This window comes from Eleutherodactylus coqui, chromosome 4 (genome assembly GCF_035609145.1).
Source record: "Eleutherodactylus coqui strain aEleCoq1 chromosome 4, aEleCoq1.hap1, whole genome shotgun sequence".
Classification (NCBI taxonomy): Eukaryota; Metazoa; Chordata; class Amphibia; order Anura; family Eleutherodactylidae; genus Eleutherodactylus; species Eleutherodactylus coqui.
Window position 1 is genome coordinate 266,454,704 of NC_089840.1, and position 25,573 is coordinate 266,480,276.

The window sequence follows — 25,573 nt, forward strand, 5'->3', positions numbered from 1 at the left end:
CCAATCCACTAATCTACCATTAGTTTGGAACGCTATCCATATATTTAATTATATGATACAGGAGTAGCTGTCAGTCACTAATAACTCCGCCCATTGGACTATTCAGTTCAGAATGAGCAGATATAAATGAATAGCTGAAAGACAACAATGAGCGAATCGTTAATGAAAACTGCACTATGGCCGCGCTTTTAAACACGATTATCACTCAAAAAGACGGCTTTTGAGTAAATTTTGAGCGATAATCGTTGTGTTTAAATGGGGTATTAGTTTATGCTTTCCTTTTAAGTCAACAGAATGTCTTCAGATGAGATAATAAGTCAGAGCTTTGGAATGATATTTCTCTTTTGAAGTTCCTTGAACACCGGTGTCGCAACACCCAATCTCAAACCTTCCAACTCCACTAATGAAACAATATGGATGTTTCTTACCTGTGAGGCTGGCCAGGTAAACTTCTCTTATCAGATTCTTCTTTCTATCCCCGATCCTTAGCAGGATCTCCACCCGATATAGGCCCCCTTCAGGATTTAGGAGATGAATACTCAGATCATTTGATATCTGAGTCGCATCCCGTGAATTGCTTGTTGCAGGCCAACTTGCTGCGCCTTCCATGACATTAAGTTGATTGAGGACATTTGATTGATAAGTGATGAACCCTTTTTCTACATGGACCTCTGGCAACAACAGTTTGTCTCGAATTTTGAAGTTGAAGATCCAGGGAAGGATGACGGGAGACTTCCCTGATGTGTAGACTATGGGAGGAGGGTCATGAAAACCTGCAAAAATCATCAAAAGAAAATCTGAGTAGGGAAGAAGTAATGGATTCTGAAATATCCCAGTTATATTCTATAAAAACCACTGGGGAATCCTAGCTTTCCATAGAAAGTGGAGAATAAAGACACTACCAGGACTATGTTACCAGTCTATGAGAGTAATGGTAGAGTATGCTTCTAATACCAAAAACTGTGATTTGTCTACTGATGTCAAGTTTGTTTCCACCATCAATCTTAATGCGACACACGTAAAGGCCTTTGCTGTTCAACTGCACATTGTTCTCCTCCAGTTTAGGATCGGTCGACTGCTCAGTCCCATCCTTCTCCCAGGAGACCAATCCTGGAACTGGTGAAGGTGATGATGTCAATTCCATTACCAGGTCTTCTGATAGGAGAAGGCTGGTAGAAGGGGATACGGATACTGTAGAAAACAAAGAAGGTTGAATAAGATAAAACATAGAATATGCGATAGGATCCATCACAGGATGCAAGCATTTACCAGATCCAAGTGAAATTTAGGGTGACCGAGGGCACACAACAAAACACAAAACTATGAAAGTACAACTCCCAGCAGGACCTTTTCTCCTTAGGGAGAGCAACTATACTATAAACTAAGTGAGGAGACTCAAATGGCCATGCACGCTCCTCTAGGTAATATGCAAATAAGGGAGATGGAATAAATCCTCCACAGTGCCACCTATTGAAAGGCAGCATTCCTTCAAGCCAAAGTCAGACTTTTTATACAAGCCTTGTTACAATGACCGGAAATTCAAAGCAAAGCCAGACTCCATGTACATACAGCTGTTTTCAGGGTTTTTGCCCTTCATCAGTGTACATGGAGTCTGGCTTGGCTTTGAATTCCCGGTCTTGTATAAAATGTCTGACTTTGGCTGGAAGGAATGCTACCTTTCAATAGGTGGCACTGTGGAGGATTTATTCCATCTCCCTTACCAGCAGGACCTGACACATACTAAGCGGCATAAGTAGAAAATGCAGAATAAGGGCAATGGAATACATAGAAGTGGGGTACCCACAGCAAAAATATTAATGCGTGTCTTATTAAGGTGCTGGATTTGGGCACCAAGGACAGAAGGGTCTGGTGTTTGTTTTCCCTTCTTCTTCCTATCCTTGACCCCTAAAACATTTTTCCAAACCCCTTGTCTATGAGAAATTAAGTTCCTCTGAGGGAAGACGTCTTGCAGTGGTCGCAGTCACCCAGTAGAAAATGAGATGCTACCAAACATTACTGAGCCCCCTCTCTCTACAGGTCCAATAGCAGCCACATCATCCTCTATGGTACGTATGCCCTTGGATAGTGACTTGGCTCCAGATTAGACCCAAAAATTAATTCAGACAAGAGCCCAAAAGTAATTCAGCCCCCAGACTAGACTCCAAACTGAATTCAGAACCCACAATAACTTCATATCCCAGATTAGACCCAAAAATGAATTTATGCAATAAAAAAAGATCTTCAGCTCCCATACGAAACCCCTTGAATGAATTCAGACCACGCATTAAATTCAGACCCTAAACCATCTACTATTCACTTATCACACACTCCTTGTTTTATAAACCTAATTCTAATTTTGAGTATCCAATCCAGACCACAGCCAGGACAGTAACAAATGTAAGAAAATCTTAATAAACAGCAAATGGTACTATAGATTGACCAATCCCATGTCAATGGCTCCACCAATCATAGTGTGTTGCTAGAGCAAGCTCAGTACAAAGCATGCGCGGTTGTCTCAATAAAATGTGTATAGGTACTTATTTTATAATATTTTTGATGTTGTCCTTGTCTATTTTTGAATAATAAAGCATTTATATTTTAGGCGATTTCACCCATGGGTATTTTTTGCATTCGCCAATTAGAATTATGCTTAACCTAACCTTAACATGAGGTTTAGATGTTGGCCATCATCACAATTTTGTGTTCCAGGCCCTGAAGGGGTCTATGGGGCAGTGGGCCCCCTAGGCTTTGCAGTCCTGCAACCCCAATAGCTACGCCAGTAGACATATCATAAGATCACATGAGTTGGTCAAGCTTGGAGCCTGCTATTATCAGGTATGAAGGGGTCTATTATTTATTTCAGCATACACATTGTTACAAAGCTCATCTTCTGGAACATCATAGTAATTTTAGTACATAAAATTTGTTGTTATCTGTGATGTAGACTACATTTTATGGCCTTTGTAGCACTGCAGAGAGCTAGAACCACAGAGGGTCTCCATTGTTGGAGACTTCAAACACCGAGCTCGAGAAGTGGGTAAAGGCTGGCCAGCAAAATGGTCTTCAAAATGAGAACAAGCAAAACTTGACCATTATGTTGGCTTAATTTTATGACTTGCTTTGCCAACCTGCTCACTGATCTTTTTGGAACTGGGTTTTATTGGGAGTGGAAGAAAATTTTTTAAATTCCCTCAGTTGAAAGGTTGAGTATCACTAGGATGGAGGACAGCACCAAAATCTTGAGATGGACTGGAACCAAGTCTAATGCATGTTTCTAGAATTTGGGTTTTCTCATCTTCTGTCAAGACATATTGGCAGGCATATTAACTAATCAAAATAAAATAAATGAATCTTGTTATTTGTATAGTGCCAACTTATTCTGCAACACTTTCAAGTAATTTATCAATGACCCCCCCCCCCACCCCCCACCAAGCTGGGTACTCATATTACCGACCTTGGAAGGATGGAAGGCTGAGTTGACTTTGAGCCATATACCTGAACCATGTGGGTATTGAATTCGTAACCTTCAGGTCGTGAGCGAGAGCTTAGGACTGCATTTCTGCTGCCTTAGCACTTGGTGCCACACAAGGCAAACATAGTCATGTCTTCATATGTCTAAATGAGTCTCTACTAGTTATTGAACACTCTACCAACCCAATGACACCCACAGCTGTATGCTTCCACTATAACATACCTTGAAAGACAAAGAGTTCCACAGTTCTGATATTGGTCTGTTGATACTGACAAATATAGGTCCCTGAATCTATCATCTTAACATCCTTCAGGGATAGGTCATTGGTTCTGTGGGACGGAACACTGTAACGAGTTTGATCTGAAATGGACAAGATAAATGAACCATGAATATTCTCCATGTCCTTTTTGGTCAAGCCAGAAAAAAAATCTATTCAGCAGTTTTTAGATGATGTCTGGAAATTATAGTTGACAACCAAAATGCCAAAGACTATATCACTACTATAAAATATCATTTTCTCTTTTACTATCCGCATAAAAAGAATCATGAAATGTTCCAGTTTTTACACTAGCCATTAAGAGCAGTCACACTAAGCTAACATTTCCAGTTTTCTGCAGCTCAGCTTTTCTGTATAGACTGGGACAAATGAGCAGAGTCATCTCATTATCATTAGTGGAAGCCTGATGCACTCTCTACCCAGACAGTACGGGTAAGAAGTGTGTGCCTCCAAGATGGCCACCCCCAGGAAAGTTTTTAAGAAGTTAGCCGTAAATAGTTTAAAAGCAGAGCAAACACTTTGGGGCATATATACCATTGTTTGTATGCCAGTTTTTTGAAAGAAAAAAAGCACGATTTTGATGTACACACCAAAACTGTAACTTTTTGGACCTTCACTCCAGGCGCGCTACTTTTCCAAAAAGTGGCTTGACCACATTTAGTATAATTTACGCCAGAAACTGGTGTAAATGCTAGCAGATGCCTCCACAACATCACAGCTGGCATACATATCCATCTGGCCATAGCGGTCCTGCCAGAGGAGACAGACATATTAATATAGTTTTACCTTTTGCATTTGAGCCGTAGGTTTTCCTTTCTTTAATGTATTTAATAACAGGAATTTTATCCTTTAGCCAGATAATATCCCCATTGGTGTCTTTACCACAAGGGAGGGATACGTCCTTTCCAACCTCCGCTAGGACTTTATCACTGGATGGCAAGGAGACGCCTGAAATACAATAAGTACTAAATCAATGAACTGGCATATTAGGCAATCTGAGGGCCGGCACCAGCACCAGATATATAGTGAGATAGAAAGTGAGACAGACAGAGAGCGATAGAGAGACACAGAGAGAGAGAGAGAAATAGAGTGATAGAGAAACAGAGAGCAATAGAGAGAGAGACAGAGAGAGCGATAGAGAGATAGTGAGAGAAAGAGCGATAAAAACACAGAGAGAAAGCGATAGACAGAGAGAGACAGCAATAGAGAGAGAGACAACGATGCAGAGACAGAGAGAGAGCAATAGAGAGACAGACAAAAAGAGAAAGAGAAACAGAGAGAGCAATAGAGACAGACAGAAAGAGAGAACGATAGAGAGACAGAGAGAGAGCGTAGAGAGACAGAGAGCGATAGAGAGACAAAAAGAGTGATAGCAATAGAGAGGCAGAGAGAAAAAAGAAAAAAAGCGATAGACAGGCAGAGAGGGACAGACAGATAGAGAGACAGATAGAGACAGACACATAGACAAACAGACAGAGACAGGCAGACAGAGACCTGTAGGCTTTTTTATATTAGATATCTGCTTCAAATACAAGGTGACACTCTAAATAATCACCTAACAAACAGATTTAGAGTTCACAACCACCACTTATGAAACATTTTATGTTCGCGCAGAGAAGATCGGGTCAATCTAGTAACATAAATACAGTATGAGAACCAAGCTCAGTACATAAATACAGACCAGAACCAAGCTCATAACATAAATACAGCGCAAACCAACCACAGTATATGCAGTAGATATATTTCCATGGAGGAAGAAGATCTCTCGACAGGGTGGACCTAAGGGAAGTTGTTGCCCCTGTCTACATCTGCCTGTTCTTCCTCCCCTCCCCCTTCAAGTTAGTGGCCAGAGCATGTAGCTAAGACTGTCCATGTGAGGTAGACAGGGGGCTAACCTGAACTTTTCAATTCCAGCAAATTAAAGGGGTTGTCCCGCGCCGAAACTGGTTTTTTTTTTTTCAATAGCCCCCCTGTTCGGCGCGAGACAAACCCGATGCAGGGGTTTAAAAAAAAAACCGGATAGTGCTTACCTGAATCCCCGCGCTCCGGTGACTTCTTACTTACCTTGCGAAGATGGCCGCCGGGATCTTCACCCTCGGTGGACCGCAGGTCTTCTGTGCGGTCCATTTCCGATTCCAGCCTCCTGATTGGCTGGAATCGGCACACGTGACGGGGCGGAGCTACGAGGAGCCGCTCTCCGGCACGAGCGGCCCCATTCAGAAGAAAGAAGACCGGACTGCGCAAGCGCGTCTAATCGGGCGATTAGACGCTGAAAATTAGACGGCACCATGGAGACGGGGACGCCAGCAACGGAACAGGTAAGTGAATAACTTCTGTATGGCTCATAATTAATGCACAATGTACATTACAAAGTGCATTAATATGGCCATACAGAAGTGTATACCCCAACTTTGTTTCGCGGGACAACCCCTTTAATGATAGAGTTAATAATATTTCACTATTTCTATAGGGCATGATGACTTCTTACTCACATGTTTTGACATACAGAAATGTTAAGCAGATTCCCCATAGATTCTCCTTCATGGCAAAAAGTTGAAATCTTGGATTCTTGATGACTTTGTAAACTCTTTATCTAGATCTGCAATGTATCCCGATGCACTGTAAATGAAAGATAAATACATAAGATACAAGGAATGAACTCTTTATGCTATTGTGAGGGCTGCACCAAAGTCTGTGAAGACCCTTGTGTAAAACATACGTATGTAGGGAAGGGGTTTCCCTAAAACTATTAGCAAACAAAGAAATAGAGATTAACACTTAACACTAGCCAGAATACTGTTCCATACCTTAAGTCAAAAATACTGCCACTGAGTGCCAAATCACAACATACAGTGCACAGATAATAATTCTATTTGGTCCTATATAATAGTGTCATACAATGCACACATAATATTCTCATTTGGTACCGACATAATGGTGCTCTATAGTGCTCACACACTAATGTCATATGGTGGCTATATAATAGTGCCACATGGTTAACACATAATACTGCCATATCAAGCCTATATAATAGTGCTAGACAACGCTCACATACTACTGTTACAGAATGCCTACATACTAGTGTTGCATGCTGAACACCTAATATTGCCATATAGTAGCACACAGTGGGTCCCTCTGATTTCACTGCCTGCTCCAAATTGGTTATTGCGAAGGCATGCAGACAGCTGGCACTTGACACAGGTTTGTTTATCAAAGGCAGTGTATTTCTGATTTATTAATAGCATCATGGTACATATATACTCCAAATGACGTAACAATAGAGATACATATTCTTAAATAGTGCTATGCATTGAACACACAAGACTCTATGCACAGATCCAGCTTGAAATGCCGGATGAAAAAGTTGTGGATATAGGACATTTTTGTCCAGTAAAAATGCCAGATAGGTGCCGGAACCAAAAGGACCCCATTATAGTCAATGGTGTTTGTTCGGCACAATTTGCTTCTGTTATGAGATGGATCCGTTCATCCAAGGGATTCCATTTTCCTACTCCTATAATGGAATCCCTAGCGCAGATGTGAATTTAGTCTAATAATGACATGCAGTGCCCAAATAACTGCTATACAGTGCTGAGATAATACCACATTTTGTGGCATGACATAAAATCCCATTAGAAAGTTCAGTGGGCCATTCATGACAGAAGAGATGGCGATATTGAGGTTCCTAATGGGAAAGGACCCAAGTCATTATCTCCCACTGGATCAGATTGTTTAAAGAGCATCTCAAATAAAAGAACAGGTTGTCCAAACAGGACTATCCCTTTAAGAATTTAGACAAGACTACATGCATTTCACATTGGATGTAAGCATCTACATGTATATGTGTAGCAAGATGGAAATAAGCTCTGAATTCCCTCCCTACAAGAACAATGTGATTTTAACAGACGGAGAAGGAGATAAGAGGTCTGATGTGGTTTGTGGGCTTCATCTGCCCCCATCTTCCGCCTTCGATGTCCCTGGATACAGGGTGGTTGATAGCAGTCGTGAACATCCTGCAGATGTGGGGAGACCACAAGTCAATGATATGGAGCAGACTACTTGTGTACATAAAATAAGCCAAAAAGTGAAATACGTGTGAAGGGCCCGTCTATGAGCAAGAACAGAGAACCTCCCTCGAGGAGTGACTTCTGCTCTGGTGACCAAACCTCTCCATGCATCAGCTCAGGTCCGCAGCGAGCTTGGAGAGGAGTCAGGGCACAAATCCAATATGTACAGGACTGTGGGTGTAGTGGAGGATACGCCATGATGAAGAAATTTCCGAAACGCGTAGCAACTCACCATGTTGAGAAGTCTACTATGGTATGCAATGGATTCTAAAGATGTATGAATAAAGAAGGATGTTTTAATGAAGTCCGGAGTTTATTTTTCTTCCAAACCCGTCCATGCGTTACACGAACTCCCATACATTTAAATAACAGCCATTTAATGCTATGGCGGCTTCAAGGAAGAATTCTGGCCAGAAGCAGCTTGACAGTCGATTACCGGGGAAGGGGAGGAAACAATCTTATGAAATTCAGATTACTTTACAGTTATGTGCCAGAAGTGAATGCTGGATTAGTGGAAATTGTAGAACATTGGATTCTGGACTGTAGGAATAAAGCAAATCATTGAAAATGTGGGATGCAATAAATAGAAAAAGTTGAGTGAAAGAAAAAATCCCAAAAGTTATTTAAAGGAAATCGGTCAGCTACTTTGATCCTTATGACTAAACTTATGGGCTGAAAGTAGCCTACCGACCAGGTCCGGGGTTGTAAGTTTTATACTTACCTTCCACACTGTTCGCCCCGGTGTCAGTACTGAAGAAAGCTGCTGCAGTGCACTGGGTGGCGCGCTAAGTAGTCCTCCTCTTCTGTGTTTAGAATGAGAGAACTACTTAGGGCGGAACTCTAAGCACTGACACCTCGAGCATAGTGGGGAAGGTAAGTATAAAACTTACATCCCCGGACTCGTTGGCTCGCCTCCTTGCAGCACATCAGTGTATTTTTTTAAAAACATTTTTTTATTGGCATTTAGTTATAACATAGCAATGAGAATAATAGAAATATGTTTGTTGTTTTCTCAAATGAGATTTTTTGCTGAGGTTCAAAAACAATCAAAAACCACCAAGTGTGAACACTGCCTTAAAGTACCCTTCCGCCTTCAGACTCTTACACCGCTCTGTGTTTCCTGTCGAAACTAAAAGTCGGCACGCTCGCACCCGCTGTGCGATGGGTTGGGCAAAGCCATAACGCAAATGTGAACTCGGCCAGGCAGATCTTACGCTGTGCCTATGCTACAGCTTCTTAAAGGGACCCTGTCACCAGACCTGACAGGCTGCGGCAGCACGTTATCAGGCAGTAGGATAGCATTTTAAATATGTATAATATGAATATGTATTATGCCCCTATTAGCGCATCATACCATTGGAAATTAACTTTCTAATCATCCTGCGCCGTATGCAAATAGGTTCAAAGGTCCGTTGGTCGTACCCAGACCTCTATAGCCAGCTTTAGATATCTCCTTAGGCCTCTGGCCGATTGGATCCTTTGGGTAGACCGGTAGTTTTCCTCAGTGAGGGGGGTTTTGCCCGACGTCTGACTTCTGGCTAGTAATTGTAGTTATGCCACCATCCTGAGACCCCTAAAACCACAATGCTGGCGGGTGGTACTGTACATAGACTAATGTCCAGCCTGGGTGTAGCTTCCAGTGTCTCACTCAGCAGTAAGCGGATAGACTTCTTCCATAGGGCTGCTTCACAAGGACATATTTGTGTCACGCATTGTGCGTGTGGAACCAGCGTGCGCAATATGCAGAGGATATAACCCATTGAAGTCAATGGGTTTGTTCTCGTTAACGATTTTTTTTACGCGCATTTCGGTCATGGGCAAAAAATAGGACCTGCTCTATCTTTTTGTGTATTTGCAGCAAAGGTTCCCATAGAAATTTATGCGCACATCTGGACCTCATAGCCTTTTAAATCAGAGCGAGGGGTGTCGCAAGCGCATATGAACAGGCCCTGCATGCGCAAAAAATACAGTACAGTGCGCCAATACGCACTGTAGAAGACCGTTGTTTGCCTTTGCAATGGTTCCCTCCCCCAATGCACTGCCAAGCAGTAGCCCAATTTCCTCTATCCATGCCTTTCTCTAAGGCATAAAGAAAAAGGGTGCAAGTGGTGATGAAAAATTGAGATGGAGCATCGACCATGAAGGGGGAGTTTCCTGAGTTGTTCCTGCTTTGTATTTCTGCCATTTGTGAGAATGTATTCTTTCATCAGGGGGGTCTAGGTGACAGGAAAAGATTGTGACATACAGAAGCGATGGGTAAATCAGAACGTAGCTATGGCAAACCTCAAACCTGCTGGAGTCCACCACATCCCCCAGAAGAAAACTTCGCATCCACCCACACATGCATCAAAAATAACCTACCTATTCCTCTAACTCTAGCAACACAAAACAAGCCCCCCCCCCCCCCCCATCCCTTCTGTTCTCATACGGCATCCTACTTTTCTGATGTTAAATACAAACATAAAACATATAAGCTAACAATGCGCCACCCATGTGATTAAGGCTATGGGGTAAGATAAAGGTTATCATTACAGGGTAACTGGCAGGGGCGTAACTTGAAGCTTTTGGACCCCAACTATAATGCTTTATTCATACTACTAGGCTTACTATATGGAAAAGATAGGCATTATGGGTTCCCTAAGGGTCCTGAGCCCAGGAGCAGCTGCGTCCCCTAGAGTTACTCCCCTGAAACTGGTAAAACAATAGGCAAGACACACATGAAAAATAAGAGGGGTATTAATGGATGGCAAAATGACCTTTAGCAATCAATGTCAGGTGGCTACTACCAAAGCCAATACAATCCTGGGTTAGAATGAGGAAGGCCTGGATGCAAATGCTAAGATCATAGCTGACAGCGTTGTACATACCACAGTGGCCTGGAATGGTATTGCAGGTTCAAGTCACATTCACTTGTATGGGAACTGTATCTGCAATGCCATCCTGGGCCACTCCAGTGTATACAGAGTTGTATGTTTTCAGCAACACATCCATATGGACCGGCAAAGAGTTTATCAGGTGGCAGACACAAGCCAGTCAAATATTGATGAACTATCCTAAGAATACATCATCAGTAGCTCAGTCCTAGAAAAGCCCTTTATGGGTGGGTTCACACGTCGAGGAGGTTGTCGCAGATTTTGGTTTCACCCCTTCAATTTCAATTCAATTGAAAGAGTGAAATCTTCTGAAGATCCCAACCAAAATCTGCAACAAAATTCACAACATGTGACCTATTAAAAAAATCTTGCCCATGCTAGAGCATGGCATAAAGAAATAACATAGCCATTACTCACCCTTCCACCAACGATCCAGTAACGACATGTTTATCACTCACATGTGTCAGCAGTCACATGCCGTTCATGCACATGTAACGGGTTGGCTTAAGTAACCCTCCACAATTTGTTTGCAAGTAGCAGTTGTAAGGCTTCTGTGCCTTTAAACGGGGCAGGCTCTGGACGTTCACGCGTGTTTGGCTCTGGTCATATGGTCAGGGCAGACCTAAGTCCTAGACGAGGGAGCGACACAGCACTGGGGTTAAGATGTGCAATATTGCTGAGAAGTGAGAAGTCCGGATAACGCTGGCTGTGGAGTTTGGTATCCCAATGGGATAGTGCCCTACTGATAAGTCCTACAGACCACCAGGAGAATGCAAGCTCTGTTTCCAACACACTACTAGACATAACGCCATTGAATCGCAGAGTACCAAGCTAGGCCGCGAAACGCCCACTGTTGAACCCTGCTTCGAGAATTCCACTACTCAAAGGACTCTTTGTTGTGCCGTTTCACACCAGTTAAGTAAAGTTTCTGAGCAGTGCAAAATGTGGTCGCCTCATGAGTTGACAAGGGAATTGCACCAACTCAACATAAGATCAACTCCAGGCCGCCTACAGTACCTCCCACTGGAGTCTCCCTTCTTTATGGACTCAGGATTCGGATGCTTCCTCCTCTCAGGCCTGGTGAGCCCACTTCTGCTGGAGGAAATGTTAATGTTGTCTATGGCTAGTTTGGCAGAGGAAGCCATGCGAACCCCCAAGGGACCGACCCATGAGAGCTGCACACAGTTTTTCACACACTTAATCGCTCAGGCCACCAATTGGCTGTGAGTGGTGAGCGTCTTCACTACCTGTTGCAGTAGGGATAAAGGTAGAGAGACTGGATCAGAAGCGCTGGATGGGAGACACAATAGAAGGGTAAATAATGTCTATTTTATTTTTTTATGCCATTTTCTACCCTGGGGCACCTTTTTGTAAAGGTTGGTCCATCATCCATGTCTGATAAAACAATTGGGCCAGGACTCCTGAAGGGTTCTCAAGAGACTCCAGTTACACTGTTGACAGACATACAGCATTTATCTTTGTTTCCATTTTTTACGGGTCATTTCCGCTCTATTCTCCAGAATTCAAAAAACACCCAATTCTTCCTTTGGTGGTGCAGAAGCATCTGTCCTCTAATATTCTCCTTGTTGTTGAATGAAGGAAATTGCATTCGCCTTTCTGCGTGGTCTCTACAAAAACCAATGGGACTTTCTACACTTGTATCCAGTCTAGGCATGAGCTGAGCACATCACAAATCTCTCTCTGGTCCTGATAGTCTACTATACTACAATGTTCCCATGCGAGTAAAAAGGGGAGTCCACATTGAGTGCAATCTGTTTAATTTTTTGTTTTTGAACAAGTGTAATCCTGCCCGTGATGTCAGTGAGCCGACAGCTGCAGAGATCAGGAAGTGACAGACTAGTATTGATCTCTGTGGTCAGTGTGAAAAAAGCAGGATTTTAGTTTTTTGTAGACAAAGTGTGACTGAATAAAAAAAAAATACCAAACATTCTTTAAAAATATGATTAACAGAAAAAATGTGATTTATATAATAGGTCATTTTCTGATTACACATTCTCTTTAATAAAGTTTATAAGTAAGTTGATTGTTAGATTTAAGGAGATGGACCCAAATTTGCTCTGGGTGGTGGAGATAGGACCCTGGACCAAAGTTTGTTCTGGACCCCTATGGCTTTAGTTACACTACTTAGTGTAGGGATGAGACCAACCTGGGCTGAGGTCTTCTCTTTCTATTGGCTCCATCACAGATGCAGACCCTGCTTCTATGTAACCCACACTTGGGTCAATGAAAGTAAAAATAGAAAAAAAATGGTATAAATAGAAGTAAATGTTTTGTCTTGTGATGTCATCAGTGTAAACAGCCTAATCTATTTCTCATCTAGAGACCCCGAGAGAGTAAGTAAATGTCAAATATACAGACCTGGTGCAACTCACCGAAAGGTCAGAATGACACAAAACCATATAAACAAAAAGAAGAAAGAATAGACAACGGTACAATAAGTGTCACAAAGTGGAAGAAGTTTAAGGTCATGGACAATGTTATTTTTGGGCTTTCATCAACCAAATGGAAATTTGTTTTACTTTCAAATCAAAATCCTTCAAACAGAAAATAGGCCACCTATCACCGTAGAAAATAACCCATCACCATAGAAGATAACTCATCACTATAGAAGATAACCCATCACCATAGAAGATAACCCATTACTGTAGAGGATAACCCATTGCTGTAGAAGATAACCCATCACCATAAAAGATAACCCATCACCATAGAAGATAACCCATCACCGTAGAAGATAACCCATCACCGTAGAAGATAACCCATCACCGTAGAAGATAACCCATCACCGTAGAAGATAACCCATCACCGTAGAAGATAACCCATCACTGTAGAAGATAACCCATCACTGTAGAAGATAACCCATCACCGTAGAAGATAACCCATCACTATAGAAGATAACCCATCACCGTAGAAGATAACCCATCGCTATAAAAGATAACCCATCACCGTAGAAGATAACCCATCACTATAGAAGATAACCCATCACCGTAGAAGATAACCCATCACTATAGAAGATAACCCATCACCATAAAAGATAACCCATCACTATAAAAGATAACCCATCACCATAGAAGATAACCCATCACCGTAGAAGATAACCCATCACCGTAGAAGATAACCCATCACCGTAGAAGATAACCCATCACTATAGAAGATAACCCATCACCGTAGAAGATAACCCATCGCTATAAAAGATAACCCATCACCGTAGAAGATAACCCATCACTATAGAAGATAACCCATCACCGTAGAAGATAACCCATCACTATAGAAGATAACCCATCACCGTAGAAGATAACCCATCGCTATAAAAGATAACCCATCACTGTAGAAGATAACCCATCACCGTAGAAGATAACCCATCACCGTAGAAGATAACCCATCACTGTAGAAGATAACCCATTACCGCAGAAGATAACTCATAACTGTAGAAGATAACCCATCACCATAGAAGATAACCCATCACTATAGAAGATAACCCATCACCGTAGAAGATAACCCATCACCGTAGAAGATAACCCATCACTGTAGAAGATAACCCATCACTGTAGAAGATAACCCATCACTATAGAAGATAACCCATCACCGTAGAAGATAACCCATCACCAAAATGCAAGGTATTAGTTGGATTTTGGCCAAAATACATGCGCTCACAAGCCAATCATCAAGGCTCCTTTTGTTTTGGGAGTCCCTACACTAATATAAATACATAATACATGCTGCAGTGCGGCTTTTAAATGCCAGGGGAGCCCAGGGTGGCAGTACCAATGTGGTTCACTTATTGAGGAGCAGGTCAACCCGCCAAACTATTATGGCATCATAAATAGGTTGCTGGTCTGCATGGTGCACCACATGTATCAGAAGGGTCTTACACTTTGCATCTACTCTTTGGAGGAGTATACACCAAGCAGCTACCGCCATCTATATTAGGAGGTTGTGTGAGTGGCTGTTTCATTGGTGTCCTTCACAGCTGTAATTGGCTGCCACGTTTAGCAGTTTGCTATCTGCATGTTGAGGTGGTGCACGTTTGCCCTCCTGAGTCAGTACGTATATGGCTGTTTTCAGTGATTGGTAGTACTAGTATTAGTAGTAACAGTTGTAGTAGTAGTAGTACCAGTAGTAGTACTAGTAATAGTAATAAAAGTGCTGGTAGTAGTAGTACCAGTAGTATTACAAATAGTAATAGTACTGGTGGTGATAGTAGTAGTAGTACCAGTAGTCTTACTAGTAATAGTAGTGGTAGTAGTATTAGGAGCAGTAGTAGTAGTAGTACTTGTAATAGTAGTAGTAGTAATATTTACAGAGGTAGTTCTAGTAATAATAGTAGTACTAGTAAAAGTAGTATTAGTGGTGGTAGTAGTAGTACTAATAATATACTATTAATAGTAGTGGTAGTAGTAGCAACAGTAGTAGTACTTGTAATAGTGGTAGTAGTAGTAGTAGTAGTATTTGCAGTACTAGTAATAATAGTAGTATTTGGAGTAGCAATAATAGTAATTGTAATAGTGTTAGTAGTAGTATTTGAAGTAATAGTAGTAATAGTGTTAGTAGTAGTAGCAGCAGCAGCAGTAGTAGTACTAGTGATAGTAGTAGTAGTAGCAGCAGTAGTATTACTATTAATAGTGAGTAATAATGACAGTAGTATTTGCAGTACTACTACTAATAATGGTAGTAGTAGCACTAGTAATAGTGGTAAGAGTAATAATAGCAGCAGTACTGGTAATACTTGTAGGACTAATAGTAGCAGCAGTACTAGTAATAGTGGTAGTAGTAGTAGTAATAGCAGCAGTAGTATTGCTCGTAATAGTGGTAGTAGTAATATTTGCAGTAATAGTAATTGTGGTGGTAGTAGTGTTTGCAGTACTATTAATGGTAATAATGGTAGTAATAGCAGCAGTAGTGGGTAGTACTAAGAATAGGGATAGGAATAGTAGTAGCAGCAGTAGTACTACTAGTAATAGGAATAATAGTGGTAGCAGTAGTAATGGTATTAGTAATAGTAGTAACAGTGGTAGGAGTAATAGCAGAAGCATTACTGTGTCATACTACTAGCATCATGGTTCCCTTCGTTGAGCAGTGATGCCAGTTATATGACACATGATCACCGCAGCCACTGATTGTCTGCAACAGTCACGTACTGTAAGCTTGTAAACAAAGATCTCAGAACTGTGGGAATATACGATTTTCAGTGTTTGTTTTTTTTTTAAGTTGGATGACTCCTTTAAGGACTGTTTGTTTCCCTACATCCAACACTGTACATATATACAGAGTTTGGATTTCCTTTACATAGGACAAAGATTCAATTCACCATCCTACCTGGTATCTAGCTATTCTAACCAAGGTAAAATTGTTTGCTGGCAACCTCCCCTTGGAGCCCAACACCCGGGGCACATGCCCCACCTACCCCTCCAAATAGATAAGACGTAAACCTCATGTATTTTCAAGGGTTATTCCCCTAGAAACATTACTTCTGCAGAGGCTCATGTCTGCCGTAGGGGCCTCCAAAACCAGCCCAAATGTTATAGTTCATGTTACAAGACTTTACGCACATTTATGTATTTTTTTAACTTTCCCTTTTCTTATACCAAGATATCAAAACACAGATGAAAACTTTTTATTATCACTTTTTAAGTGATCAGACAATAGTAAGTTCAAGTCCCCTACAGGGGCCATGTTTTTATATATATACTATACTACATTTACGGCTGTATTTAGTGTTTATTTTATTATTGTTATATTTAAGGTTTTTATTTTAATTTTTTATTTATTTTTTTATATTTATTGAAATTTTTGTATCATAAAGAGAAAAACTAAAATCAAATTTGTTTGATTCTATATACTGGAATACATATTGCTAAACTATGATACTTGTAGTCCTGGAATGTGTGCAAGGTGGTGGTGAGGGCTACCTGCACTGAAGGACCGATAGATTAGTCAACGACACACAATAGTAGTCCATAACAAAACACTGGAGAAATTGTCAGCTTACCCAGCTTTGCTATTCCACCCCACCGAGTGCACAGAAGCAGAGAGCTACTGCTGGTAAACACAAAAAATTGAACATTTTCCAGCAACTCAGTCAGTATAAAAGACTTCTTTATTTCATAAATTCAGTAAGAACATGGATAAAAAAATCACAGCATGGGTATTTGAACGCTTACATGTTTCGAGCAGGAGCTCTTGCTCACAGCATCACAAAAGTTGCATTAGGTTTAGCGCCATGTTAGGTAACTTTATTAATATGTATACAACCTGTTTAATAACCTTGTGCTCTCTTTAGCTTGAGGTTAATGGGTCTACGGAATATAACCTACAAGTCAGGATCCAAATTAGTTGACAGAAATAATGGAAGTGAGTTTTTCGATGTAGCAGCGGTAAATAGTCATATGGCACAATAGTGGTATTACAATGTGTTGTCATCGGCCTATCATAAAACTACTGGTAAACCTACTGGATTTTCTTATATTGGCACATTAAAAGATATGGCTATACCCGTGCCAACTCCCTTCTAAACAGTCTAAGCTGGGGTACCTTGGGACAACCAGAGAAAATTATTCTGAGGCACCACCATATATAGACAATACCCACAAAAATTCTCAAAAGCAAAAAAAAAACCTAAATTAATGATAAATCCCATCAACAGCACCATTCAGCTTCAGGGTTGTCTCCTGGTGTATCTCCTGGATCTTGATAATGGGGAAGGACCCTATTATCAAGGGATAATCTGGACCCAACCTTTCTGGTTGGGCTGGTTTGACCCTGCTGTTAAATCTATAATAACAGTTAGAATAGTCGTCACCAAACTTTTCCAGAAACTAAGTATTTGCGTCAAATGTTTTACAATTTTATCATAAAGCAGAATTCAAAAACATCTTTCCTGGTCAGTTCTTCATTTCAGGGCTCACTAAAACTTAAGGTATATGGCTGCTTTCAGACAAGTGTATTTTTGCTCCGTATTAGGTCCATGTTAAGGGGACCGTAATACAGAGATAATCTATAGGGCTAACTACATGGCTCTATTTTTTATGGCTGGTTTTCGAAAACGTAGCATGATCTATTTTTTGCATATTTGTCTCCATATGTTCATTCTTTTGTATTGAGCAAGTATGGGCCAGTATTTGCCCAATAGAAAATAATAAGCATTCGGAGACTAATACGGCTAAAAACTGGATGACATCCGGATGTAATGAATTGTAAAACATGACCGTGATACGGATCCGTATTATGGACGTACTTTTATATGTTCATCCAAAAACATCCCAACTCTATAATTAGACCTTATTTCAGTCTCTTGTCTTCTGTTTTTATTTCGTCCTGATATGCTAAAAATTGCAAATATTTCTGAAACTGTAAGTACACCGCATAAAGAAAGGCAAGATTCGGTATATTGCTCCATTCTCTGTGGCAGTTTTGTTGACATTTTTAAATGTATATGTACAACCTTTTTATTTTTGGTGTTTTTGTGGCATTTTGTGCTATTTATGTTGTTTTTTCAGAACACAGAAAGCCCGGTGTATGGAGTTTTTTCTGCATTTCTTAACATAGGCTTCTCTATAGAACTTCAAAAACACCCGAATCAATACATGTTACTAATGTTGTAAAATAAAAAGTACACCAAAAGTGCTCAAAAAAATATTCTGAAAGGCTTAAAGCTCATGGCACTTCTACAAGCATTTAAAAATACTGGAAATACAGTGTGAGTAGGAACCTTAAAAGTAATCTAAATACAGACCATACAGTAAAAAGCAATTTATCGATATTAACTATATAATAAAACTGCAAAAGACTATAAGGTCATACAATAAAAAAAACCTAATGGTAAAATATTCTTGCGCTGCTATAGTAGTGATAAAAAATATTTAAACCAGAAAATAAAATTCACAACTGTCTGACTTAAAGGGTTCATAAATTTGTTTAGAAACCTAAAATAATGACGGCCCATAAAGACGGGGAAACCCAAACTGTCTTTTCGTGACTGAGTTATATTTTATCATTTCCTCTTTTATTTTAGATTTCTTATTTTTCTTTTTTTTATATTTTTTGGCTTTCATTTTAATCATTTTTTTCTATATTTATTGTTTCTTTATTCTCTCTTCAGCATCTTTAACGGCTTCTTTACTTTACTGTTATTTTTTCTTCTAGATTTGCTTTTTTTAAATTTTTTATTTTCCATTTATTTCTTCATTTATTGCATTTTTTATTTTTAGAGTGTTTTTGTATTTACTTTAACTTTTTGTTATTTGGAATTCAGTATTTTGGCCTGATTTGACTCTATCCCACTAAACAAGTGACCTTTTCACAGCAGATTCACTACTCTTTCAGGAAAATTAATACATTTTACTCCTAATTATCCTCTTGTTGATTTTTGACGATGCCCCTGTCCTTCCTTCCTCCTAAAATGTTTTTGCCAAGTACAACTCTCCTGAATTTTATGTAAGCCCTATTTTCCTTCTTTCCTCAGGACTCATTAATCCAATTAGTAAGAAATGAACATATTTGCGTATGACTTTCGGTGGTTGGATTAGATTCACTGTAACATGTCTATGCTCTCACACTGGCTGTAGAAGAATTTTTGGTTTCTGTTTCTTTTTATCTATTTTCTTGTAAAAATTTTCAATAATTAGGAAAAAAAACAACAAAACATTCAACAATGAAGAAAGAGAAAACTGCTGTAAATGAAGAGCTTGCGCCTCTTACCTGCAGGATGTGGGGCACAGATGTGTCTGCTCCTGGTGGTATCTTGTCCTTGGGGTTAAGATCTCATTTCTCCTCCCATTGTATGCAGGAAACTGCAGATCTGGGCCATCAAATCACATATGAAATCAACAAGTGTATGAAGTCAGCACCAAGTCAAGGAAGGGAAATGTAGACAACCTTTACATTACAGGCATTACAGCTCGCTGACTACAATCAAAAAGAAACAAATTTGATTGTTTTTACATTTTGATTATGGCGTTTTGGGGTTGTTTCACATCGGCTGGAGGTTCCATCACAGATGTGGCTGAATATTCCAGAGGAAAAAGCCATGCAGCTGGACAGACAACGGGCAGACCCCATTATGGACCATTGGGTCCTCCTGGCACTGTTCGGTTCCGTCCAGAGATGGAACGATTTGGTTGCAAAGATTCCCCTTTCCTGTTCCCCAAATGAAGCAGGAAAGTGGAACTCCAAGCGCAGATATAAAAGCACCTTAAGTTCTTTTGTCATTTGTACAGGACCTGTTCTGGTAATACACTGTTATTTATTGGAACTACTCTTATATTTGTGGCTATAATGTGGCAGTAAACCAGTATACAGTAAGGCGTCTTTCACACCTGCCTTAGGGTCAGTTCACGGTTTCCATCTCTCTCCTCCATTTTTGGAGGTGAGAAACTGAAATAAAACTAAAAAAAAAATATCAATTTTTTTCTCCATTGAATTCAATGTGTTTCCAAAAAAAGCAGAAAGCAAACAGAAAGGCTTCGATGTGCTTCAATTCCATTGGGTTTTCGTTTTTTTTTTTCTTTAAATAGCGCAGTCTGCGGCATTTTTATTTCCATCCAAAACAATGGAAACCTGACAGAAAAAACCAAATGGGAGCCATTCCGTTCTCTTTTTGTTATTTTTTTTAAACCCCATTGAAATCAATGGAGGAAAAAAAAAGTTTTTTACAGTTTGAGTTCAATTAAGAATCATAGAATGGTAGTGTTGGAAGGGACCTCCAGGTCATCGGGTCCAACCCTCTGCTCAATGCAGGATTCACTAAATCATCCCAGACAGATGTCTGTCCAGACTCTGCTTGAACAGTTGTCTTGTTAATCCCATACTTGGTCCTTTTATTTCAATAAGTATGGTATGAGATACTTTGTCAAATGCTTTACTAAAGTCAAGATATACTATATTTGACCTGATGAGGTGCTTTTATATTATTTTTTCAATATACTATATCTACCGCATTTCCCTGATCAACCAGTCAGTGATTCTTTCATAAAAGAAAATTAGATTCATCTGGCATGACTTGTTTGTTACAAACCCATGCTGGCTCTGGTTAATTACTCCATTCTCATCCAAGTACTTGCATACATGCTGTTTAATAATTTGTTCAAAGATCTTTCCCACTATAGAAGTCAGGCTCACAGGTCTGTAGTTTCCTGGATTCACCTTCTTTCCTTTTCTTAGGCCGGCTGCACACGGCCGTGACGGGCTCCGCCGCATGAATTCCGTGGCGGAGCCCGTCACGGCGCCCCCCAGAGACCCCAAACTTACCTGCGGATCCTGCGTCCTCGCTCCCGCATGACGCTTCGGCATCACGCGCGCGCAGCATCATGTGACATGCCGGCCACGTCATATGACACGCCCAGCGCGTCACATGATGCGGCCGGTTGCGTCATATGACGCAGCGGCGGTAGGCGGAGAGGCGATTTCACACTATCTTCCGCTGTGCTACAGCGGAAGATAGCGTGAACGGACAGCTTCCATTGACTGCAATGGAAGCCGTCCGCATGTTCACCCGTGGCAAATAGAGCATGCCGCAGGTGAGGATGGGAGATTTTACGGTGCGGAATTCCGCTGTGGAATTCCACACCGTGAGCCCTGAGCTTTTAGGTTCAACAGAACCTAATAGCTGCGAGCAACGCAGCGGAAATCCGTCCGTGGGAAGGAGGCCTTAGGATAGGGACAACATTTGCCTTTTCAAATCTTCTGAGACACTTTTCTTGTTCTCCGGGAATTTTTAGTGATTACGGGGAGTGGTTCAGCAATTACCCTTGCTGCTTCCTTTGGTACCCTAGGATTTTTTTTATCTGGACCTGCAGACTTGAATTCATGTAAGTCAGGCTTTTTCACACAGACGTTGCAATTTTCAGGTGCCCCCATCATAGCTGAAAATCACATGAACGAGAGAAAACCCTCCCTTTGCTGGCTGATTGCGGCAATAGAAGCTCCCATTGAAGCCTATGCGAGCTGCTGATGAAGAGAAGTGGGAGATGGCAGCTCCTATAGGCTTCTATAAGAGTTGCTGGCTGATCGCGGCCAAAAGATAGGGCAAGTAAAAGCGTCCATCCAGGTCCGCAGCATATGTGCTATCTTTTCAGCTTGGCAGATTTTACACGCCGGAAAATCGTCCATCCGAACAAATGCATTGGAATTTGGAATTTCATGTTTCAGATGGTTGGCCGATGTAGCAAAATATCTGCGATAACATGTTTGTGTGAATAAGGCCCTAGCTAAGTGTTCCCTCACCATCTATCTGCTTATAGATAGCCTGCATTCTTTTATTTCCCTAAAAGTACAGGAAAGATCAGTTGATGTTCCATCTACTTTCTGAGAGAAAACAGATACAAAATAGGAATTTAAAAACTTGGCCTTCTCAACATCGATCTTAACCAATTCACAATGTTCATCTTGTAAGCATCCAATAGCATTTTTAACTTTTCTTTTGACTTACCCCCCAAATCCTTTTTTATTGCTTTTGGCCTCTGTTTCAAAAACAAAGCAGAGAGACGGAAACCCAAAACTGAGCCCTAACACAGGGTTCACATCTGCGTTGGATATTCCATTTGGAGGTTCTGTTGCAGATCTGGCACAAAATACTGGGGGGGAAAAGCGCAGCATACCACGCTTTTTCTTCCGGTAAAATGCCGAGCAGCTGAAAGAAAACCGAACGAACCCCATTATAGTCATTGGGGTCCGTTTGGTGCTGTTCGGTTACCTCATAAGATGGATCCCATTCGGTCAGGAAATTCCTCTTTACTGCTTCCCGAACAGAGCAGGAAAACTGAATCCCCACCGCAGATGGGAAACCACTCTTATTAGTCCTGCTCTCAGCTGAGAAGTATTAATAATAATAATAAACTTTATTTGTATAGCGCCAACATATTCTGCAGCGCTTACATAGACAGGGGATACAGAAAGACAAAAGTACAAACATTACAGAACCACAGTTACATAGTAATCAATTGATGGAAACAATAGGGGTGAGGGTCCTGCTCCAACAAGCTTACATACTACAAGTAATGGGGTGATACAGAAGGTAAAGGGGCTGGAGATGTGCACTGTATGGCGAGGTGGAGAGTGAGGGGTGATCTACACATAGACAATGGTCAGACATTTAGCCGTGTGACGGCAGAAACAGTATGACTGCAGGAGCGGTTTATGATGGCTAGCAGGGATTGCAGTCAGTAGGTCAGGGAGCATGTTATCAGGCGGTGTACAAAGGGGTTTGTTTAGGGAATTCGGTATGCCTCCCTGAAGAGGTGCGTTTTTAGAGCACGCCTGAAGTTCTGCGAGTCCTGGATTGCTCGGGTAGCCTTTGGTAGTGCGTTCCAGAGGACCGGTGCTGCTCTGGAGAAATCTTGGAGGCGGGAATGAGAAGTTCGAATTAAAGGGGCGCTCAATCTGGTTTCGTTAGCAGAGCGGAGAGCCCGGGCTGGTTGATGGATTGAGATGAGGGAGGCGATGTAGGGGGGCGCTGCACTGTGGAGGGCTTTGTGGATGAAGGTGGCGAGTTTAAATTGAATTCTGTATTTAACGGGCAGCCAATGCAGTGACCGGCACAGGGCAGAGGCGTCTGAGTAGCGGCTGGACAGGAAGATGAGCCTGGCTGCCGCATTCAGGATGGATTGGAGAGGGTAGAGTCTGGTGCAGGGGAGGCCGATCAGCAACGAGTTGCAATAATCGAGCCGGGAGTGGATGAAGGCAACAGTAAGCGTTTTTAGCGTGTCCACAGTGAATACCCCGAAAGTAGATGCAATACAAATCCCTCTAGTAGTTTGTTACAATGTATCAGTCTGGAGTTCAGGCTGTTTAGCTCTTAGAGTATTGTCTACCCTGGCTATAGTTGTATCCCTTCTTTGCTAAGAGCAGGATCTGGTCTGTCGGCGAAAAGCTAAGGGTTTTCTTCCAATATGTTACCGATTGCCAAATTAGAGTAACAAGCCGGCTTGGAGAAAAATCAATGCGACACAGCAACAGGCTGTATGCTAGAAATTTCTGATTTATTGCAGAACCTTCAGTCATATACCATTTCAAAGAAATTAAGGCGTTTTATGCAAAACAGTGTATGTGCGTTCTTGGCAATCTGGAATTTACCATATATTTCCCATATATTTTAAGATTTTACAATAACTAAAGTGAAACTGTCTGGACTTGAGTTTTACGAAAACCAGTGTCCAGCACAAGATACCACAAGATACCAGATGTAAATTGCTCATAATCACAGGATTAATATTTTTAGCTTTTATGCTGAATCATCATGTAAGCGTTAGTTAAAAATCATGTTAGTATTGTCCATTAACTGTGTATATGAAGAGACAAGATGGAGGTACTTTGGTTCTTATAATCCCCCACAGCTCCATAAAGGCTTACTGCCTCTGAATGTAACTCAAGTTGTTTTCATTGGCTGACAGCAAGCTAGTAATTGAAACATAAAGTCTATTAGAAAGTTGTAAAATGTTCATTTACACAGTGATTACGCTTCATTTACATACAAATGAAAACCCTTTTAATTTCATAACAACAAGAAAACTCATGTTTGTTTAGTCAATTAGAGATTGCCAACCCAAACGTTTACTCAGTTGTTTGGCTAAGTCTTGGCCTATGCCAGTTCCTGTTGTATATTTTATGCATGCCTATAGGTAGGGGTCTTCATAGCATAGAAACAGACCATGCGGCAATTGGAGGGTAGGGGCCCTGTCATGGTTGGTCCTGTCCCTTTTGGGAGGTGATAGCTTCTGCTGCACTCCACTCTCCAAATTAAATACACCGTTAGGAAACATAGGGGGGAGGAATTGGCCAAAGGGTCATTGGAAGGGAGCTGGAGCATGCACAGACCGTAGCCAGCGGCGGGTGAGTGACGTTTCTGTGCGGGGCTCTGCGAGCCCTGCACAGAAAGACAGCGTGCCGCGGTTTGTTCGCCGCGCGAGATTTCGTGCAGACAAACCGCGGCCGTCTGCATAGGATTGCGTTTGTTAACGCAATCCTATGTAGGCTTCCAGCGGTGGAAATGTGCAGGCGGCCTAACTCTCTTGACATCCAGGATTTCTCTCATCTCAAATTATCATCAAGTCTGATGAATGTAGAGGTCAAGAATGAAGACCTGGAGAAAAAATTCTGAATTAAAGGCTTCAGAAAATAAATGTAGAAAGAATTAAGACTAGAGATGAGCGAACGCGTTCGTCCGAGCTTGATATTCGTGCGAATATTAGGGTGTTCGGGATGTTCGTTATTCGTGACGAACACCATGCGGTGTTCTGGTTACTTTCACTTCCTTCCCTGAGACGTTAGCGCGCTTTTCTGGCCAATTGAAAGACAGGGAAGGCATTACAACTTCCCCCTGCAACGTTTAAGCCCTATACCACCCCCCTGCTGTGAGTGGCTGGCGAGATCAGGTGTTCGCCTAATATAAAAGTCGGCCCCTCCCGCGGCTCGCCTCAGATGCGGTGTGAGTTAGATGAGGGACAGTGCTGTTTATACCGGAGCTGCTGTAGGGAAAGAATTGGTAGTTAGTGTAGGCTTCAAGACCCCCCAAAGGTCCTTATTAGGGCCACTGATAGCTGTGTGTTGGCTGCTGTTAGCAGTGGGATTTTTTTTTCTTTCTCAAAATCGCCTCTGCAGACCGTTGCACCTGGCATTAGGGACAGAAGTGCTGCATAGGCAGGGAGAGTGTTAGGAGTGAGTGTAGCCTTCAAGAACCTCAACGGTCCTTTCTAGGGCCATATTTATCCGTGTGCAGTACTGTCCAGGCTGCTGTTGGCTGTGCTGCATTTTTTTTGGGCTTCTCAAAATCGCCTCTGCAGAGCATTGCACCCTCCATTGATACTGCAGGGAAAGAATTGTATAGGCAGGGCCACAACACAGTTATTATTCATAGAATATACGCAGTGCTGCC

At 41.5% G+C, this 25,573-nt stretch overlaps 1 protein-coding gene across 1 annotated transcript in view; it reads right to left on the minus strand.

The window, feature by feature from the left end:
* Positions 1-19,475, minus strand: part of LOC136624941 (T-cell surface glycoprotein CD4-like) — a 39,752-nt gene extending 20,277 nt beyond the window's left edge. Inside the window, exons 1-6 of the mRNA XM_066598874.1 lie at positions 19,405-19,475; positions 6,242-6,368; positions 4,536-4,697; positions 3,695-3,832; positions 955-1,191; positions 429-773 (exon numbers count right to left, since the gene is read on the minus strand). Coding sequence (XP_066454971.1) covers positions 429-773; positions 955-1,191; positions 3,695-3,832; positions 4,536-4,697; positions 6,242-6,293 — 934 coding nt within the window. The 5' untranslated portion in view covers positions 6,294-6,368; positions 19,405-19,475. The remainder of the gene's footprint in view (positions 1-428; positions 774-954; positions 1,192-3,694; positions 3,833-4,535; positions 4,698-6,241; positions 6,369-19,404) is intronic.
* Between the last annotated feature and the right edge of the window lie 6,098 nt (positions 19,476-25,573).